Source organism: Bos grunniens, chromosome 4, assembly GCF_055505025.1.
Source record: "Bos grunniens cultivar Pamir isolate PY7600 chromosome 4, Bosgru_T2T1.0, whole genome shotgun sequence".
NCBI classification, from domain to species: domain Eukaryota; kingdom Metazoa; phylum Chordata; class Mammalia; order Artiodactyla; family Bovidae; genus Bos; species Bos grunniens.
Genome location: NC_141168.1, coordinates 32,835,981 through 32,858,367, shown reverse-complemented (window position 1 = coordinate 32,858,367; position 22,387 = coordinate 32,835,981). Strand labels below are relative to the sequence as shown.

The 22,387-nt window shown below is 38.1% G+C and overlaps 1 protein-coding gene and 1 non-coding gene across 2 annotated transcripts; both read right to left on the bottom strand.

The window, feature by feature from the left end:
- Positions 1–13,479: 13,479 nt before the first annotated feature.
- TRNAH-AUG (transfer RNA histidin (anticodon AUG)) lies at positions 13,480–13,551 on the bottom strand. The gene has a single exon. It is a non-coding gene; the product is annotated as a tRNA-His (tRNA).
- A 7,479-nt stretch (positions 13,552–21,030) lies between these two features.
- TAS2R16 (taste 2 receptor member 16) lies at positions 21,031–22,020 on the bottom strand. The gene has a single exon (XM_086398110.1). The coding sequence runs from the start codon at positions 22,018–22,020 to the stop codon at positions 21,031–21,033; it is 990 nt and encodes a 329-aa protein (XP_086254236.1).
- Between the last annotated feature and the right edge of the window lie 367 nt (positions 22,021–22,387).

The following is a 22,387-nucleotide window of genomic DNA, read 5'->3' as shown; positions in this document are numbered from 1 at the left end:
AGTTCCAGCCAAATGGAAGGCAGAAGGGTTATATGTCATTTTCAGACTGGTGCAGAAGGGGCAACTGTGTGATTTTCCCTGTTTTCTCTCTCCTTCTGTCAGCCAAATGGCTTTGGAGAATTCAGTGGAAGCCTATGAGTTTCTAACAGATGGTGGGACTACAGAATGTATAAAGCTTTTGTCCCTGAACGACTTCATGGAGCAAATCGGCTCTCATCCCCAGCCCCTGCTGTTTGGACTTCATGTGAGTAAGAAATACACTTTTATTGTGTTAACCCACTGAGGTTATCCACAAATGAAGGCAGGTTGATCTGACCTACTACCAATAATTTGCAGAAACCAGTAATCAAGAAACCAAGCACCATACTTGGAGAGTTGGAGAACTCAGGTTTATTATGCTGGTGGATCCAGAGGAATTAACACTTTAAGCTCTGAGCCCCTGAACAAAGGGGTTACAGAATTTTTATAGACAGACTATAGTGGGCAACACTAGCTGTTAATTGGCTGGTTTAAACTAAGGGATTTTGCATGCACAGGAACAGCAGTCAAGATAGGGAAGGGAATACCTGACCTTTAACATGGACAGGCATGATTAAGCAGGTTTTCAGGGGCTGGGCAATTGCAAAGAGCAGGAAAAGGGTGAGTGAGATAAGCTCCAGTTCCTAGTATTATAAGTCCCCACTTTCTGAGACTACGTGACCTACATGCTCCAGACTTTGGAAGGAGCAAGTTGAGTTTCAGAGGCAGAACGAGCAAGAGGTTATGTAAAATTTTAACTTTTCCTCTTCAATAACAGATGATAATTCTAAAGCTGAAGTGGAGAGAGTGACCATTTAAAGCCAGGCACCTACTTGACAGATGCTTTTGTGGTCCTGCCAACACACAGCCCCATTGCTGCTCCAGGTGGGCAGGAAGGAGAGCACTGCCCTCTCCTAACACTGCTCTAGGACTTCAGTATCAGCATCTCCAGGCATCACCTCAAGATTTCCAGAGTAAAGTCTTGGTTAACATAACCCAACATTTGTCTTTTATAGGTGAAAAAAGTTGAGACTAGAATATTTAAATGATTTGCTCAACATTACTTAATCATTAGGGCTTCCCATCAGTTGGTAAAGAATCAGCCTGCAATGCAGGAGACCCTGGTTCAATTCCCGGGTCCAGAAGATCCACTGGAGAAGGGATAGGCTATCTACTCCAGTATTCTTGGGCTTCCCTTGTGGCTCAGTGGGTAAAGAATCTGCCTGCAATGAGGGAGACCTCAGTTCGATCCCTTGGTTGGGAAGGTCCCCTGGAGAGTGGGAAAGGCTACTGATTACAGTATTCTGGCCTGGAGAATTCCATGGACTGTATAGTCTATGGGGTTGCAAAGAGTCAGACATGATTGAGTGACTTTCACTTCACCTCACTTAATTATTAAGTGAGGACTGTAAACTAAGTCCCCTAACTTGTCATCAAGGTAATTCATATTTATAGGTCGTTAAAAACAGTTCTATTCTGAAATGCATGAAGATAATTATGAGCTATAAAGTTCAAGGAACTAGTTTGTGATTTTAGGCATGTCAGTATGTGTAGATTAAAAGTAGATGAAGAATGGTCTTGAATTTTTAGCTGCTCTTCTATTGAGAAGTAGAGTCTAAATCTCCTCCCTTTGAATTGGGCTGGCCTTTTCAAGTTGTTTGACCAAAAGAATATAGAAGAAGGAATTTCTAAAATTAAAATATAAAAATCCTTAAAGTTTCACTAGGTTCTCTTGGAACACACTCAGGTGCTATTTTTTCTTGAATACTTTTTAAAAAATATTCAAGTAATACAGAGAAGTATAAGGGGAAAATATTCTTGTGAATAAAGGTGAACAACTTGGAAATCGCTATTTCACAACTTGGAAATCACTATTTTAACTTTAGGTGAATATCACTCCAAACAATACACAGGTAACTAGGGGGAAAAAAAGGTGATTTAAAGGGTTAAAATATTTATGAAAGCGTAGATTCATAGATAGTTATATGGAAAACATTTCATATACCTGAAGGCAAGCAATTAAGCTAAGGATAAAAATTGAAGTTATGTGTTTGTTTGTTTTTTTAATATCAGAATTTTGTAGAACTTCACTGACTTCTTTTGTTATTGAACAATCTTCTTCCCCTTATGGTGATATGTGAGTGTATGTGTTTGGAGTAACTGAAGAACTCTCTTTTTAAGACTTTATTTTTTTAGAGCAGTTTTAGGTTTGTATCAAAATTAAAAATAAGATAAAGAGATCTCCCATATACTTCCAGCTCCCACACGTGCATCACTTCAGTTCAGTTTAGTTCAGTCGCTCAGTCATGTCCGACTCTTTGCGACCCCATGAATTGCAGCACGCCAGGCCTCCCTGTCCATCACCAACTCCCGGAGTTCATTCAAACTCATGTCCATCGAGTCAGTGATGCCATCCAGCCATCTCATCCTCCGTCGTCCCCTTTTCCTCCTGCCCCAATCCCTCCCAGCATCAGTCTTTTCCAATGAGTCAACTCTTTGCATGAGGTCGTCAAAGTACTGGAGTTTCAGCTTTAGCATCATTCCTTCCAAAGAACACCCAGGGCTGATCTCCCTTATAATGGACTGGTTGGATCTCCTTGCAGTCCAAGGGACTCTCAAGAGTCTTCTCCAACACCACAGTTCAAAAGCATCAATTCTTCAGTGCTCAGCTCTCTTCACAGTCCAACTCTCACATCCATACATGACTACTGGAAAAACCATAGCCTTGACTAGATGGGCCTCTGTTGGCAAAGTGATGTCTCTGCTTTTGAATATGCTATCTAGGTTGGTCATAACTTTCCTTCCAAGGAGAAAGGAACTCTATTTTTGAAGTACACAGTTTAACTAGAACATATTTATATAGATAATCCTACATTCATTTTTTTCCTTGGATTACAATGTACCCATTTGATCTATGTACTTGGATTTTCATTTCAGGGGAATTATTCTTCAGACCTCTACTTTTAGCAATGCAATATATGTATTATGTTTTAGCTAATTATTTTAATTCCTTTTTCACCTTTTGCATTTATTGGGATTATCTCAAGCCTTTCTTCTGTATAATTAATAGATTTTCAGCCACGTCAATTTTGTTCCTTGCTGATTTCAAGTTAGTGATTAGCTCTGACGTAATGTTATTTCTTAAGCCATTCATATAACTGCTTTATTATCTTTTTTAGTTTATTTTTTATTGAATGACTGTTCATATGTTAGTTTTCTATGGTTCAAAACACTTTGGAGAGCTTTTCTTTACCTCGGATAATGTTTTCTTCCATATAAGGTTCTTCATCTGTCTTTACATGCTTTGTCGTCATCCCTCTTTCCCTCTCATTCTCTCTCTAATATCTTTGCTTGTTTTTTCTTTGTGGTTGTTTTTTGCTCTTTTCCCTCAGCTTACTGATATTTAATATGGGCAGTTGTATCCAGATCCTCAATGTTTTGATATAAAGTGGTTGTGTTGTTTTTTGGCAGCCTTAGCACTTTGCTTAAGACTGATTTATCTTCTGCTTGAAGACTGGGGATGCATTTTATCTCCTTTGTGAAACTTGAAATATATGTGTGAGCTGGAGCCTTCTTCACAGGACTTGAGAGCTGAGTTCTCACTTAATATTTTGTTCACAACCCACTCCTGTCTTTGTAGAGTCTACACTATCTAGTTCAAGGTTTGTTGTATTTTTAAGAGACAATGGTTTCAAGCTTTAGATTGTTCCCTTGTTTTGAAATTAACCCCTAGACCGTGTGATCCATAATAATTCTTTCTGCCTCTTCTGAGCTTCTAAAAGCCTGATGTCAATCACAGTTTCTTCTACTCTCAAAGCTTTCCTCTGCTCCACCAACTTTATAGTACATTTCTCTCTATATTGATCATATTAGTGAGAATTCTTACAATTTCATCAAATTTACTTTTTCCAGAACAAATTCAGTAATATTTCTTGGGGTTCTGCTGCTGCTGCTGCTAAGTCACTTCAGTTGTGTCTGACTCTGTGCGTCCCCATGGACTGCAGCCTACCAGGTTCCTCCGTCCATGGGATTTTCCAGGCAAGAGTACTGGAGTGGGTTGCCATTGCCTTCTCCAAGAGGCACATAAAAAACCCCTAGAATTTTCTGTTTTTTTCTTTAATTGTAATGGGTTTGTAATTTTTGATTGTTGTTTAATTTGCATTTGGGAGCAGGAGATCTTGTAATCCAGTTTTGCTTTGTTACTGTTAAAAAGACTTTTTGACAACACTTTTGAAACAGTGTTATCAATCTGGAACTGATTTAGAAGAAAACAATGGAGATAATAAAGTGATTCAAAACTTTGACAGCTAAGAAACACTTTAAAAATGTCATTTAAAAAGGAACAGAAGGTCTTTATTTATGGAAGACTCAGACACAATCAGTCATTATTAAAAGCTTTCTTTTAGTGCAATGAATAGTTTTAGTGTGTGTGACCCCAGAGACAGGAGAAGTATCAGTGGGTTGAAATCACAAGGGAACTGATTTCAAATTGATACAGTGCAGACACTTCAAAAATAAAAGCATGACTACCTCTGTGTCTTAGCTCTTGTTTTTCACTTTCTTGAAACTTCCTAATCCTGTTATATCTGTTGGAGGCACTGCATTATTCTCATCAATCCATAGGGATTTTCCAGATCCTTCTATTATTATTTTAATCTCTCCTACATCTATTCTCCCACTGTATTGTTGAACTATCAAAGTGTACATAAAAGCAAACGTAGTTTTGCAATTATTTGTATTTCTGTTTCTTACATAAAATATTTTGTCCACCTTAGTGCCTAATTCAGGCTTCCCAGGTGGCTCACTGGTAAGAATCTGTCTGCAATACAGGAGGTGCAGGAGATGCAGATTTGATCCCTGAGTCAGGAAAATCCCCTGGAGTAGGAAATGGCAAACCATTCCAGTATTTTTGCCTGGAAAATTGCATGGATACAGGAGCCTGGTGGGCTACAGCCCATGGGGTTGCAAAGAATCAAACACTTCTGAGCAGGCACACAGAGTGCCTAATATAGGGTCTTAAATAAAGAGTAGATGGTCAGCAATTTTGACTGAATTATATAATATATATTTAAAACATATTTAGGTCCCTGTACAGATTATTGAATTAGTTCTAACACAGTTGTCCTATTAATAAAATTTAAATTTACTGCTAGCCTCTCTAGGTATCCTAAAGTATGATTTACTCTATGAAAAAAATTTACCTGGTTATATTCCCACTTATCTGAAAATTTATTCTTTAGAAATTTCACAAGATAATTGGATATACAACAATCATACAATCTATTGGGTATAATCAAATTTAAAAAGATAACATCCTCTAGTATGGCATTATATTGAATACAAGTAGATATTTGGCAGTATTTTAGTCCTTAGTTTTTGATGTTTTAACAGACTGCAAATCTCATCTTTGCTTAAACTTAGAGGATTTTAAAATTCTCTGTAAGAACATATCATAGAAAGAAACCAATTTGAACGCCTTTCTATCCCTCTACTAACCTTCATAATTAATGAAGTCTTTCATTATTTAAATAAGTCTGCTGAAGCTATTTGTCTGAACTAGCAGCTACATATTAAACTGAATTATTCATAGTTTTGAGTGAGCAATATTTAAGAATTTATATATGCTGTACATTTAAGTGTTGCTAATATATTTTTAAAACAAGGTACTTAGCTGCAATTTCAGTTCTTAATTGGTATGTCATTTGATACTATTAGAATGAAAGCCTTTATAACGAATGATCATATTTTGCTTTAATAACTGAGAGCATTGAATACAAATTTTAACAGTCCAATTTACACATTTTCCTGCTTGTATTCATGACTAATCCTAATCTCTGCCCTCCTCATGGACACCCTTTCTTATTCTTCTCTCTTGATCCCCCGCATTTTGACTGCATCACTTCTTAGTGCTTCAAGCTTAGGTCTAATTGTCCCCAAATGTCACTGGCTATTTTTTTGTGGAAGTTCTCCTCTCCTCCTCCTCCCTCCCCCTTCCTAGTCTTCCCTCTCCACTCCTCCTTGTCTCCCTCTTCCTCCTCATCTTCCTTCGCCTCCTTCCCCACTCTCTTCTTTGTTCTGTTTTTGCGGAGGAGAAGAGGAGCAGAATCGAGCAGATCCCCTAAATGTGCCTCTGTGTGTCGGTCCTTCTGTGTGTTTGTCAATACTCCCAAGTTGCACGTTTCTGATGATTAAGGGAAGAGAAGTAAGAATTAGAGGAAGAAAGATAAGACAAGGAGGAAAAGAAGTGTAGAGAATCAAGAAGAGTGGAGGGACAGATATGGAAAGTTAGAGGCAAGGGAAACGAAATTTGGAAAGGGGCTATCGGAAAAGATAAAGTTGGTGTTCAAAGGGAGATCCAACTGTTCTGATGAAATATAGGCAGAAGTGGAATGGAAGCTGGCAACCAACTCCTCCTTCCCATTTCAAATCTTTGTAGATTTTTAGTATTTTCATTTCTATCACATTCAGTTTTCTGTCTCTCTGACTTCTTTTTCTTTATTTTATAAAATGAAGCAAGAAAACCCTAAGAAAACACACACATCACAAACATAAAAACAGTTTGTCATCCTTCAGAAGCTCTCTAAATCCAAGTCTGCAGTGACTGGTGCCCATTTACTCCTACTACACCATGTACAGCAGGCTGCATCCACAGATTCAAGGAGATTGCTGTTCAGTTGCTAAGTCATGTCTGACTTTACAACCCCGTGGACTGCAGCATGTCAGGCTTCCCTGTCCTTCACCATCTCCTGGAGTTTGCTCAAACTCATGTTCATTGGATTCATGCCATTCAATCATCTCATCCTCTGTCTCCCCCTCCTCCTCCTGCCCTCAATCTTTCCCAGCATCAGGAAGATATAATATAAACTTATTAATAATTTTCTTTTTAGGCTTTTTATTGTCTGTAGTACCTTTAAACAAGACTCAATTACAGATTGTTAGTGCTCACAGTTTCATAAGACAGAATTTAACATTCTCATTTTGGTTTGATAAGACATCTTATGCTTGCTTTTTCCTCCTCTCTTAATGGTAAGCAAAAACTGTTTTTCTTAATGTTCATTGTGACTTCAGCTTGGTTAATCCAGTTTAAACAAGTAGGGTTCCATTCTTATTGCATCCTTCCTTCCTTCCCCTTGGATGATTTCTTCCTGACATGGTAGAGAGCTTCCTAGTCTTTGGCACAGAGGAAAAAGGTATTATTTCCTGAGGGAGAGGCTGTAGCAACTTCTAGTGTTTACATACCAATGCATCACATTGTATATAAATACAAGCTGTAATCCACATAAACACAAGGACCTTTACATACTCGTAGAGCTGTTTATTCAAAATGACTGAAATATATATTTTTAGATGGCTTAATATTTTACTCATAGTCCTGCCTTTAGTTTATAATAATTTTCTCCTGTCCCATCCCTCCCTTATGTAGGTGGGGAAAGACTAGGGAGACATTTTCCACTAAGAATGCAAATACTGGCAATAAATTTTAAAGTGTCTGTCTGAGGTTTTAATAACGACTGCTATGTGCAGTCTGAAGCACAAGCTAAACAGGTGATCAGCAACAGTTGAATGCAGCACAGGAGGGACAATGTTAGGAAATATTGTTGTGTTATATAATCTTCCTGCTACACTTTGAGAAAAGCAAATTCTAGCTGGAGAATAAAATCCAAGCACCAGAGCAAAAGTTAATCTCAGTTTTCACGTGTAAAATATTCATGTTTTAGTGAAAGGTAGGTTCTTATCTGTACTTTCCTCCTGGCCTTTCCTGTCTCCAAGATGTTTTATCTCTGAAATTAGCATCTATTTTAAGAATGAAAGAACAATCGCTTTGCAAAAACCCTTCTTACATGGTTTATCTCCTGAAATGATCAGCTCCGCGGGGCTCTTCAGTTTGTGGAGATTTTTGTGTCTCATGCAAATCAGCCTGTAACCTGGGCAACAGTGCAGCCATCCTGGGCTGTGCTATTATAAGGTGAGCAACGGAAGACGTTCAGCTTCACAGCTCCCCTCGGAAGGAGCTCACAGGGCATGGAGCCAGAGGCCACGAAACTGCTGTTACTCCTCTGGCCAACACCAGACCAGACTATGAGGAGAACAGGCTAGGAAAACGGACTGTGATCCAAATGTGTTGTCTTACTGTTTAACCTGAGAATCAAATCATTGACTTGAGGATCAAAGTTTTTAGCTCCTGATGGGGGCAAGGAGGATAGCATACATAGAACATCTTAGGGTATTAAGACAGTCATCTTAGGGTGAAGGATAGGGTAGAGACAAAAAGGTATGGAGAAGAAGATATACAGATGACTACTAATAGGTACATGATAAGCTGTTCAACTCACTAATTATGAGAGAAATGCAAATCAAAGCTACAATGAGATATCACTTCTCACAGGTCATTTCTCACTTCTCAGAATGGCCATTGTTTAAAAAAAAAAAATCCACAAATAACAAATACTGCAGAGGCTATGGAGAAAAGGGAACCCTCTCACACTGTTGGTAGAAACGTAAATTGGTGCAGCCACTATGGAAAACAGCATTGAGTTTCCTTAAAAGACTAAAAGTAGAGCCACCACATGACCTAGCAGTCCCACTCTTAAGCATATATCTGAAGAAAACTATACTTTTAAAATTATATGAATTTTATATGAATTTATGAAATTTTAAAATTATATGAATATTGCACCCCAATGTTCATAGCAGCACTGTTTACAACAGACAAGATATGGAAGAAACCTATATATCCATCAACTGATGAATGGATAAAGAATATGTGGAATGGAATACTGCTGCTAAGTCACTTCGGTCGTGTCCAACTCTGTGCGACCCCATAGATGGCAGCCCTGGGATTCTCCAGGCAAGAACACTGGAGTGGGTTGCCATTTCCTTCTCTAGTGCATGAAAGTGAAAAGTAAAAGTGAAGTCACTCAGTCGTGTCTGACTCTTCACGACCCCATAGACCAAGCCTACCAGGCTCCTCCGTCCATGGGATTTTCCAGGCAAGAGTACTGGAGTGGGTTGCCATTGCCTTCTCCGGAATGGAATACTACTCAGCCATAAAAAGTAATGAAATAATGCCATTTGCAGCACAATGAATGGACCTAGAGATTATTGTACTGAGTAAAATCAGTCAGAAAGAGAAAGACAAATACCATATGATATCACTTATATGTGGAATCTAAAATAAGCTAAAAAGAAAAAAGCACTTCATTATGACTAGTGTATCTGAGTTTTCTTATTAAAAATGCAATTAGGTTGTTATTTTTTTTTTAATAGACAACACAAAAACATTCTAGATAAAAGTATAATTTGGTTTATCCCTCTAGCTAAAGGCATTCTAAAACTATACCGTCTCCAGAAAAGATTAAAAAATTGAACTGCTTATATGATCCAGCAATCCCACTTCTGGATGTTTTCCCAAAAGAATTGAAATTAGGATCTTGAAGAGATATCAGCACTCCTATCTTCATTACTCACAATGGCCACAATATAGAAACAACGTATGTTCCATCTACAGATGAATGGATAAAGGAAATGTGGTGTATACAAACAATAAAATAGTATTCAGTCTTAAAAAGAAGGAAAACCCGTCATTTGTGATAACATGGACTGGCCTGAAGGACATTTAGCTAAGTTGCAAAGTGAAATAAATCAGACATAGAAAGACCAGTAGCTTATGATTTCATCTATATATGGAAATCTAAAATGAACAAACTGACAGAAGTAAGAAATAGAAAGGTGGTTACCAGGATCTGAGGGGAGAGGAAAATGGGGGAGGTGGTGGTCAAACAGTACAAAGTCTCAGTTATGCAAGATAAGTAAGTTCTGGCCATATAGCGCAGGGCCTAAAACTTATCAACAGTATTTTATACACAAAATTTTCTGTGGGGATAGAGCCTCTGTTATGTTCTTATCACACATGCAAAAACAATGATAATAATAATGATAAGGGGAGCATGGGAAACTTTAGGAGGTTGAATGAATATGGCTATATTTATGGCCTTGTTGTTGATGATATCAGGGGTATATACTTACCTTAAAACTCATCAAGCTATATATAATATATATAAATATTTAAATACATACCACTTTTTACATGTCAATCACACCTCAAAAAAGTGGTTTAGAAATAAAATAAAATACTTAGAAATTATTTTTTCTGGAAAAGATTTGCTGATCTCTGCTTAAGGGCACTTATTTTCCAACCTCAATGTTCTTCTAAATCATTTGGAATACTTTTTTAAAAATGTAGCTTCCTGGGTTCCATCCTTGGAATATTAATTCAGTGAATCTACAGAGGCCTAGGAATTAGCATTTTAGACACTTCCATCAAATAGTGCTGATTCAGATAGTCTTGAGCCAAACATTGAGAAACACTGCCTGAGGGTCAGTGATGAAAACTCAAGAGGTAGTTTGCAGGAAAATTCAAAGATCTCTCTACAGTCTTATCAGCCCTTTCCCCCAAATTAAAATCAAGCCTTGGTGCTTTTTGTCTTTCCCACAAAGGACAAAGTTCTCCTCATTAGAAACTCTCACTTTCTTGTAAAGCAAATACATTTCCACTGAAGTATGTAGCCCTGGATATTTCACAAAGAAGCTCTCGAAGCAGATTCCGTCTGAGACATATTCTCCAGAGGTTTCAGCAATGATTCTACCCTCTGTCAGTCATGTCTTCATGAATAAATTTTGATTTGTTCCTCCTCATATAATTTTACCTGCCTTGAAATTATTCCTTTAAAAAGATTATCTCTTATCCTTGAATAATTTTCTAAGGGAAATTATCCAGGCGAAAAATAAAGAAAATACATGTTTGCTACCAGCTTTTCACTAAAATTTACTATAAGGTGAATTCAATATTAAGTTTCTTCTACTTATACTTTGAGAAAGGAAATTATAATTTAACTAGCACCCAGGCAGCTCCTGGTATTTAATATTTTATTGTTAAGCATCACATTGATCATGCCTTGATCATCAGCAATGATTAGCTAGTAATACAAAAATGCTGATTAGGATGAGAAATTGTAAGAGAATGTATTCTAATACTGTTTCCCTAATAATTCTGATCCAAGAAATCCCATGAAATTTGGTTAAAAGTGCACATTCTAGCAGCTTCTCCGGAAACTCTGATTTGTTAGTCTGGAATTGTTCCCAAAAATCTTTCTTTAAAGAAGCTAGGTCATCGACCTTCTTCTAATCAAGAAGCTAGCTACTTGACCTGAGGTCAGAGGACATTGCTACAAGGTTAGATCTTCCTGATTGGTGGTCATCATTATAGGCTTTTTTTCTTTAACATTTAGGAATTATAGAAAAGGAAGAGGGGCTGTGTTCTTCAGGCCTCACATTGTGGATGCTTCTGATTTCTTCTTTACATAGATTCCTGCCTCTGGTAAAAGGATAGAGATGCTTGATTTAAATCTGTTCCATCACCTTGGTTCTTTGACTGGTGTTTAACCATTTTTGGCTTAGATACACTGAATCCTTAGATGGGTCAGTTCTGTTTTATACAGCAGATATTTTAACCTCCTTGCAAAAAATATATCTCTGACCTCCCCCACTCTGCCCATTTTATACTAAGTTGATGTGTTAGTAGAAAGAATTTGATGCATAATACACTTCTGTCTATAAACACATGTGCTGTGCTCTGTCACTTTGGTCATATCCTATTCTTTGTGACCCCATGGACTGTAGCCTGCCAGGCTCCTCTGTCCTTGGGGATTCTGCAGGTAAGAATACTGGAGTGGGTTGCCATGCCCTCCTCCAGGGGAATCTTCCTAACCGAGGTCTCCCACATTGCAGGCAGATTCTTTACCATCTGAACCACCAGGGAAGCCTATAGGCACATATACAGAAGAAAAAAAAATTTTTTTGATGAGTGTTTGGTACAGTAGATAATTTTCAAACTGAGGTGAGGGAGATTCCACATGGTAGTTTTTAAAATTTCATTTTATTTATTTTTGGCTACCCTGGGCCTTTGTTGCTGCACACGGGCTTTCTCTAGTTGTGGGGAGCAGGGGCTGCTCTCTGGTTGTGGTGTGCAGGCTTCTCATCGCAGTGGCTTCTCTTGTTGCAGAGCACAGACTCTAGGGCAGGCAGCTTTCAGTAGCTGCAGGACTCAGGCTCAGTAGCTGCGACTTCAGGGCTTTAGAGCTCAGGCTCAGGAGTTGTGGTGTGTGGGCTTAGTTGTCCCTGGGCATGTGGAACCTTCCCAGAGCAGGGTTTGAATAGTGTTCCCTGCATTGGCAGGCAGATTCCTAACCACTGGACCACCACGGAAGTGCTCCAGATGGTGTACCAGAATCAGGAAAGGGGCACACAGTTCAAAATATTCTCAATATTAGAATATGATTTTTTTATTTGTAAAAAATAAAGTTTTAAAATTTATTTTATAAATAAAAATGATTTCTGTGCTTTTCATATCAGCTGAAAGTGCAACAGATAATTTTTGACTGGTGGAGATATGCAGAAGATTAAGTGATTTTTAGCAAGAGATCTCCTTCTAGAGGAAATATGAGGAGTGAAAATTTAATTTTAACAAAAGAAGATATTTAAAATCAAAAGATTTTAAATCTAGGATAGACAGCTTCTAATAATTCCTTTCAATGTTAAGGTTATGTGATTTTTCAAACATTCAGAATCTCTTGGTTTTTTTTTTTTTTTTAATAGTATTCTAATCCCTTTCCTGCATTTCATTCTTCCTACATGCATGTTTGACTGTAGTATACATAGAGTTAAGAAGGAAAAACCTTGATGTTCTACTTGATTCTAGAATGTAGGAAGCAGGGGGGAAAAAAAAAAAAGCCATGCTCCCATCTATCAATGAGAAAAGCTGGATAAATGACAAAGTTGTAACTTTCTCTGAACTTATCAGAGAACTACAGATACAAGGAAACTAAATAATCTAAACTGATGGAGGGACAACTTCCTCCAAAGAGAGAAGGAATGTGTGGAATGGATCACTTGTGCAGAGCAAGGCAGAAAGAGATGCCAGCCACCATTCTTATACCCTGACAGTACAAATGGCACAGCTGTCTCTAGACACAAATGTTATTTACCTCAGCCTCTACAAGTCTACGCAAGATGTCTGGCCTTCAACAAAAAATTACAAAACACACAAGAAAAATGAAATCATTTTCAAGAGACAAAGAAATGACCCAAATGTTGGAAGTATTAGACAGGGAACTTCAATTGCTGTTTAACAATAAACTTTGACTTAAACACACTTTCAGATTTACAAAAGAGTTGCAAAGATAGAACAAAGAATGTTAATAACTGTTTTCCCTGATTGTTTATGAGGATATATAGGGAACATGTATACACCTGTTGGAAAGAAAGAAAGAAAGAAAGGGAAGTCGCTCAGTCATGTCCGACTCTTTGCGACCCCATGGACTGTAGCCCACCAGGCTCCCCCATCCATGGGATTTTCCAGCCGAGAGTACTGGAGTGGGTTGCCATTTCCTTCTCCTGGGGATCTTCCCCACCCAGGAATCGAACCCAGGTCTCCTGCATCATAGGCAGACGCTTTACCGTCTGAGCCACCAGGGAAACTAAGGATCTAGTGTTAATGATACACTACTATTAACTAACTTCTGAAGCTTATTCAGATTTCACTAGTTTTTCCTTAATGGTTGTTTTTTTTTTTTTTTTTCTGTTCCAGGATCTTACCCACAATAGCACACTGAATTTACTCATTATGCTGTCTTGGTCTCCTCTGGTCTGTGAGAATTTCTCCAACTTTCTGATAAACTGGACAGTTTTGAGGAGTACTGGTTGAATATTTTGTAGACTGTCCCTGGACTTGGGCTCGTCTGTGATGTTTTTCTCATGGTTAGACTAGAGTTTTAGGAGGAACATCACAAAGTTTAAGTGTGGTTCTCACTTTTTTATAACAAGGGCCCATACTATCTATCAACATGCCTTATTAATGAGATTAGCCGTGATCACTTGGCCTACGTAATATTTTCCAGGGCTCAGTTGTTTAGCTTTTTACTTGCTGTTGGGACAGAATATCAACTTTCAATCTCCTTACATGTGGAAGAGAAAACTGGAAGTTCCCATTGTATTTTTTCTAGAAAATAATTTATTTCATCTTTTTTAAAACTGTTTGCTTAGAGTTTTGCAAATGGTCTCATAATTTTTATTAAAAAGTTCTTATGTTTTAGTGATTATTTCTTTTTTGCTATTTAAAATTTTGTATAATTTTGATTTTTCCTTTTATTTCTAGATTAAGTTAGCTAGTGATCCATGTACTGTGTTTAAATTGTCAACTCACACTTTTCAACTTTATAAGCATTGCTGCTGCTGCTGCTAAGTCACTTCAGTAGTGGGTGACTCTGTGCAACCCCATAGATGGCAGCCCACAAGGCTCCCCTGTCCCTGGGATTCTCCAGGCAAGAACACTGGAGTGGGTTGCCATTTCCTTCTCCGATGCATGAAAGTGAAAAGTGAAAGTGAAGTCACTCAGTCGTGTCCGACCCTCAGTGACCCTGTGGACTGCAGCCTTCCAGGCTCCTCCATCCATGGGATTTTCCAGGCAAGAGCACTGGAGTGGGGTGCCATTGCCTTCTCCTTATAAGCATTACTGTGTATAAAATATAATCAACAAAAAATGTACTGTGCAGCACAGGGAACTATATGCAATATTTTGTAATAATCTACAAGGGAAAAGAATCTGAAAAGGAATACATATCTGTGTGTGTGTGTGTGTATAATCTCTGACCATGCCTCTAAGTGAATATAAAAGGGAAATTCCTTTTATTGAAGAACATATATATCTTCAATAAAAAAGAAATGGACTCATACTACTGAAACTGACACAAAGACCAATGAGGTTGAGGTGAGCATAAGCATGCATGTTAATTAAATAATCAAGATGTCAGGGAAATTTCACCCTACACTCAAACTATATGATCTTAAGTCTGGGTAGAGACAACTGGGACTGAGAAAGAAGATGGGAGAAATGAAGCTCATAGAAATCAATATGTTAATATTTATCAAGTGTCAAAAACATGATGATACCCTCAGCTGCACAGTAGCCTTGCAGTCTCTCTTCTGTGTCTCAGGGGATGCTCTCAGAAGGCAACAAAAGTGGCAGAGCAGTTGGTGTGGGTATCAGACACTTTCCGGATCTCCAGGACCTGTCCCGAAAGTGTTGCCATGCTATACTCGCGTATGTCATGGATCCTCTTCTTACTTGTACCCATATTTTAGGACCTATACATTTTCCTTTTATGTCCACTTAGAGGCATAGTCAGAGACTATCATAACATAAAATGCCAAATCATAATAATGAATGAGCAAGAGAATATAGAGGAAAAACTGGAGGGATTTGTATGAGCTTGTGACAAATCTCTCAGATGATAGCTTGAAGGACTTATCAATAGGACTAGAAAGCTTCAAGTTGGTTGACCAAACATGCCCTTGTCCCACTGTGGGCAGACCGGGAATAATATCATCAAGTTCAAATCTCTTACCTATTTTTTCTCTACTTAACTATTTTTGTTTGTTTGTTTGTTAGTTTATTTTGAGACATGTTTTATTTCTCATTCTGAGTAACATGTTACAATCTGGACTTTGTCTAGACATTAATCTTGAGGTTTGATGGGAGCACATTCTACCCACCCTTTTTCTGGTTAATTCTTAGGTTCCTACATTTAGAGCAGAGGTAGGGAGCAAAGTTGATTTCTTGATTTATCCTTCAGAAGACAGTCTTATTTCTAAGTTCTTGGAGTGGATCTCATTCAAACCATCAAATACTGACAACACCAGTCTGCCAATATTCTCAAGAAATATCTACCTACACACTCTATCTTTAGACTTTAAGAATGAGGGCTTGTGAAACTTATCTTCCCTCTAATTTTAAACTTAAATTATAAGATCTATTTTTTCCTGCAAATGCAAGTGATTATTCCCAGTCATTTTGACTATATCTTGGCTGTGTTTCACTTATTAAATTAGCATATTTTAATAAATGTTAATCTTAAAAAAATCTAACATTTAAATCTTAGTTTAAGATTTAAAGGAAAATTTCGGTCATGATATAGGATTTATCTTTTATCTAACCAATGTGACCTGTCATTTTTGATATATTCTATCTAAAAAAAATATTTGAAGAAACTTGGCACTGCAAAAAATATAGTTTATATAATTATATCTTTGCCTCCAAACTAGCAAAAAGTCAATTCACACTTAGTATCAATTTTGTAAGCTTTATTAAAAATAGAACATAATCCTAAACAAGTGTTTGGGAAGTTTGAGATATGGCTAAAAGATGGTGAATGAATCTCAAGGATTCTATTAAAAGCTCTGTCTAGAAAAATCAAAGATGATGCTTTTCCCCCTCCTATTAGGAAGCATTTTGACATTATGAATAGCCACAGGAATAAGTTATCTTGTACTGATTGTAAAATATATTGTAGATACTCCTGGGGGCTTTATGGGAAAGTTTCCCAACCCTCTCCCTTAATATGTGTTTCTGGAACTGAAGTAAATCTAGATAAATTTTTTTTTAAAGATTTACAATTCCACGTATGTTATGATTGGTTTTTGACTACAATACTTCTCATGCTATTACCTTTGATGGTCTTTATTTCTCTTCTGCACCTTTACCTTTATCAAGAACAATTTTGGAAAGAACTGGACATAGTTTATGATAGAAACACAAGAACAATGGGGGCTTCATAGGTGGCTTAGTGGTAAAGAATCTACCTGCCAATGCAGGAGACCAGGAGATGAAGATCCAATCCCTGGGTCAGGAAGATCTCCTGGAGTAAGAAATGGTAACCCACTCCAGTATTCTTGCCTGGTAAATTCCACGGACAGTCTGGTGGGCTACAGTCCATGGGGTCGTAGAGTCAGATACAACTAAGCTTGCGCACGCACAAGAATAATGAGGACCATTAACACAAGGACAGTAACACCTTTAACAAAGTATAAACACAAACACCAAAATGGGAAAAAGAGCAGAACTCAGAGTTCTACTCATGAGTAGAAACTGAAACTTATTGTGCTCAAGTCCAAAATTTAAGGTCACTCTGTCTGGATTCAAGTAAAGGGAATCATGAAAGCTGTGGTCGTGGTAAAACAAAGGATTATCAGAGGCAAGCCTTTACCTTGGCCTTTGGTTTAGTTCCTTCTGAGAAAGGAATTCATCTCAGGGTCGATTTACAAGGAGAATGTAATACACAACACCTGATAAACAATCTCAGAAAACGTAGGGGCATTTAACATCTTATTGACTTTTATGTCTCCTGTAACAATTTTATTGAATAGACAGCTCAGAAGAAACAAGTTTTTCTCCAACCTTGCCTTCAAACATGTACCAGAGAGCATCATTTCTCACCTCTTCTGAGTATTATAGATTCCACAGGTTCCTAAGAATAGCTCCATTTTGATTTATAGTATGAAACTATAAATCAACAAGTAGAAAGCTGGAAACTTTAGAAGCATGCAGGAACTAAACAACATATTCCTGAACAACAAATGGATCAAAGAAGGAATCAAAAAGGAAATTAAGAAATATCTTGAAACAAATGAAAACGAAAACACAATGACCAAAATCTATGGGATGCTGCAACAGCAATTCTTAAAGGGAAATTCACAGTGATGAATGTATATGTTTATGAAAAAGAGCAATGCTAAATAAATAACCTAACTTTACATCTCACAGAGCTAGGAACAGAACAAACTAAGCTCAAAGTAAGTAGAAAGAAAGTCATAACAAAGATCAGCATGGAAATAAATGAAACAGAGATGAGAAACTTAATAGAAAAGATCAGGAAAACTATTAGTTGCTTTTTAAAAGATAAAATTGACAAACCCAAGGGAAGAAAAGACATGAACGAGATCAGAAATGAAAGAGGAGACACTACAAATGACATCACAGAGTCACACAGGGTCATGAGAGATTACTATGAACAATTACATGCCAAAAATTAGGTAACCTGGCAGAAATGAATAAATTTCTAGAAACATAAAAGTATCCAAAACTGAATCATGAAGAAAGAGAAAATATGAACAGATCAATAATGATTAAGAAGATTAAATCAGTAATTAAAAACCTCTCAACAAGAAAAAACCAAAGACCAGATGATTTTACCGGTGAAGCTTATCAAACATTTAAAGAATTAACACTAATCTTTCTTGAACTCTTCTAAAAAAATTAAAGAAGAGGAAACACTTTCCAAGTAATTTTATGAAGCTATCTTATCCTGAAGCTAGACAAGAACACTGATGCACACAAATGTTGAAACCCTCAACAAAATATAAGCAAATCAAGTTCATCAGTACACCGAATGGATTAAACACCACAATGAAGAGGAATTTATCCCCAGATACAAGGATGATTCAGCATGCACAAATCAATAAATGTGATATTAATAGAATGAAAGATAAAAATCAAATGATCATCTCAGCAGGTGCTATGAATAATGAGTGTTGTATGGGATAGCCCCCTGGTGACTGCTAATTTAAGCTCTCAACGGTAACTTTGTTCTTGCTCCAAACACCTCTGTTATTCTTTGTAAAGCATCTCCCTATTAAATCCTACCCATCTTTTTCCAAATTAAAACTCTTCAAGCCTTTAAAACTTACCTCTTGGTTTCCATCCCTTTTCCTTTAATTCTTAGGTCTGGTATTAGCCAGCAGTATGAACTTAGGTAATTCACATGACTTTTGTAGCTCTGTTTCCCCGGATTGGATTATCATGACCTACCTTGTCCAGTTGAAAATTATTAAATACATGTGGAAGCTCTTTGTGAACTATTAGGTGCTACAACAATAAGGGGAGGTTGTTATTTCTGTGTCTTCATTTTATTTTATTAATTTCTGGATCCCTTCTACTGGCTCTTATATCTCCACCTCATGCATATTCTGGATACCTTTTCCATTGCACCTTCCTCCGAAGAAGACAGTGAAAGTATTACAGATATTTAAGAGCTTCTAGAAGAATATCTCTGTATTTGATAGTTGGGAGCAGAGGAAGAAGGCTTTTATTTTGTCCATTTTCTCTACACATATATGAGGAATACAGTTTCTTTCAATTTTCTGAGACTTTAGAACATGCAATATGTGGATACAAATGACCAATAGCAATCACTCAAATTTCAGTTGCTTTTTTGTCCCACTTGTTCTGGTAGGCTCCCAAACTCTAGCAACACACCAGCCCACCAGTCTCCTAAGCATTCCTGGGGGTCTCTGATCAGATAACACAAAGTTGATTTCTACCTTCTACTTTTCTTTTTTCTACCCAGTGCCGTTTCATCTAGCTATGACTCTGCTCAATTGACATTACTGCATTCACTGGGTCCTGTCCCACTTTCTGCTACAGTTGAACCATTGGGCTTTGGGAAATGCCAAATGCAACAGCAGAAACGTTACTGAGATATATCAGATGGAACAGAGTCTTTGGAAAGAGTTCTTTCAATTTGTACTTATATTTCACACCCTTGGTTTCAAATATGAATTCAAGAGATGATGAGACAAATCAGAGTGATAGACCCAAGACCAGGTCAGAATTTCCATTTCCTTCCAGGACTAAGCCTTCTTTCGTAGTCAAACTTGAGATATCTACTTTCTTAAGTCTTCTCATGGCAGAACCAGAAGTTCAGTTCACCAGACATCCCTAATATGTATGAGGTGAACAAAGTGTATTCTTAACTCTGACATCAGAAAGCTTTAAGAGATGAAGCTGTCCTTAGGAACAATATGTGGATAAGTGCCGGAGCTTATGGAAGCTGAGACTCAAAGGTCAGTGAGTCGTCAGTTACCAATTTTGTTGCTGGTGGATGAGGGTGGAGAGGAAAGAAAGAAGGAGATAGATGCCATGAGGGTAAGGTAAGACTTGGTCCTACAAAGATAAGAGTATGAGAGAAACCTGTGGGATTGGGGAAGCTGAAAAGGACTTGAGTCCTAAAGGTGATTTTAACTAGATTCCTGCGTAGTTCCTATATTCTTGTCCATTTGGAAAGAACTTTAGACTATCAGAGAGCAAAGAAGATTATAGAAGGCTTAAGCCAATGTCACTCAGATTTTATGAAGAGGAGTTCCTGCTGACATCTGGGTTATGCATGGAAGAAAACCAGCTAAGCCTCAATCTGGGAATATTTCTAGAAATTTCATACCGTCTTGTAGTACACTAAAGAGGCAAGAATCCAGTCAATAGAAACTGTGTGTGTGTGTGCACGCGTGTGCGCACACGTGTGTGTGTGCTTAGTTGCTCAGTCGTGTCTGTCTCCTGTGACCCCATGGACTGTAGCCTGCCAGACTCCTCTATCCACAGAATTTTCTAGGCAAGAATACTTGAATTGGTTGCTGGTTCCTATGCCAGGGAATCAACCGGTCAAATTAAATTGCCAATATTTGAACAAATTCCAAGATGAACCTAGATTGGGTAAGTCATCTCCTTTTCTGGGAAAAGTGTAATGTCTTAACAAATGAAAATGAAAGAGTTAAAATTTGATTTGAGTATTAAAAGCATAAAGGAAGAGACACAAATTTGGAAGAGACACAAATAAGGAAAATCATATTATAGGATAAAAGTTCAGAAGCAGCAGAGAGAGATATTCAAGATCTTTTCCTGACTAAAGTAGGGAAGGTAAATTAAGGGGTTAGTATGGAAAACATTCAGGGTATGGGCAATAAGCTTTATAGGGAAGAGACTCATATTAGTCAGTGAGGAATTGGCAGTCATAGACTAGGTCAAATAAAAACAAAATGGGGACACCATGATTTCGGGTCTCTTGTGTTGAATATACCAGGAGAAAGATCCCAGAGGTAGAGAGGTAGGGGAAGCCATGAGAGAGTTTGCACCAACCTGGGGACTGTGGACAGGAGAAGGGAGCAGTGGCACAGAACAGAAGAGCTTGGTTGTTTGGAGATAGATGGCTATGGGCAAAGAGAATGAGGCTGATGTTTATGGTTTCTCATTGTCACACAGGGGATTGTCAAGATCCTGCCAGTTGGGTTATTGGTATTAGTTGTATCCGTGCAAAAGCTCATTTGCGCAGAGGTCTTGTCCGCTATGCCTCAGGCAGCTTCTAGGCTCCAGCACCTTGCCTTTAAAACTCTTTTCAGTTTGACACTGCTCAGCATTAGTAAAGTAGAATGAATAGAGACGAATGCATAGATGATAGCTTCCCAGGCCCAGAACCAGGACTCTTTATTAAATAGGACATCCAATATGGAGAGGAGCACGGTGAGAAAATAAAAGGTGAACAAGATGAGGACGATGGCAAGGGACCTCAGGGCGGCAGAGTGGGCTTCCGGGCTGGAGTTGGAGCAGCCTGTGTGAAGGTCTTTCATCTGCTTCAGATGTCGGGATAATAAGGCCATGAGCAAGACTGTGGAGGCCAGGAACAGGAGGAAAGGAATAACCAACACAACTACTTTGTGCAGTGTGGAAAAATCCCACAGGAACGCCTCAAGTCTCTCAAGCATGGTGCTGTTTCTAGGGAAATGCTTCATGGCGATGAATTGAATATCAATGTAATAACTAGTAGCTGGAAATATGGTAGACACACAAGAAATCAGCAGAGAGCCCAGCAACAGCCGAGGAACCCATCTCACAATTCTCCACTTCAGCCAGAGGAAGATGGGGTGGCTGAAGAAGGAGACTTTGACACAATAGAAGACAGCAAGCAAGCTGGTCAACCAGAAGGAAAGGATGTTAGTAAATTCCCAGATGATCCCGAAATACCAAAAATTGTAATTAGGGTGGAAGTGGGAACCAAAGTTGTACAGCATCGATGACCACAGTTGACAGAAGCGACAGATGCCCAGGCTGATGAGAATCATGTCCGCAGGTGGCAGCCTTTGAGTCTGCACCCACTCTCTGCCCAGTGCTACAACAATCAGGCTGCTCTGCCCAGTTATTGTCAAGAACTCGAGCATATAGATGATCATGAAGAAGACAGAGAGTTGGCTGGTTGTCATCCTTCTATTCCAAAGAAACTTCCTGGGCATGTACTCAGAATCTCTGCCACAGTTTCCAGTTTGGGACCAGGTTCCTGGCCCCATTAGTGTTTCATGCAAGAAAATACCTCCCTCCCGATGCAAATTTTCCCTGGCTCATTTTTGACTTTGCCATTTTCCTAGCTGCAGGATTTGCTTATGCTTTGCTTGCTGGTTTGTTATCAGGCCTGGATGCAGGGAAATGGGGTTGGAATGTGGATCCTTGCTTCTGAGGTGATTTGATTATTCCCATATAAGACATCCCTATTTCATAATCATGCTGTTTATATCTTTGGAGGTGTCTTTAGCTTATTTCTCTATCATTTCAATAGGATAGTCTCATTCTTTATACCTAAAACTTGAACTACAGGAAAGATAAAGTCTTCTCTGTCCATTCATGTCCCAGGTAATATTTCTAGTCTGCTCACTGAGT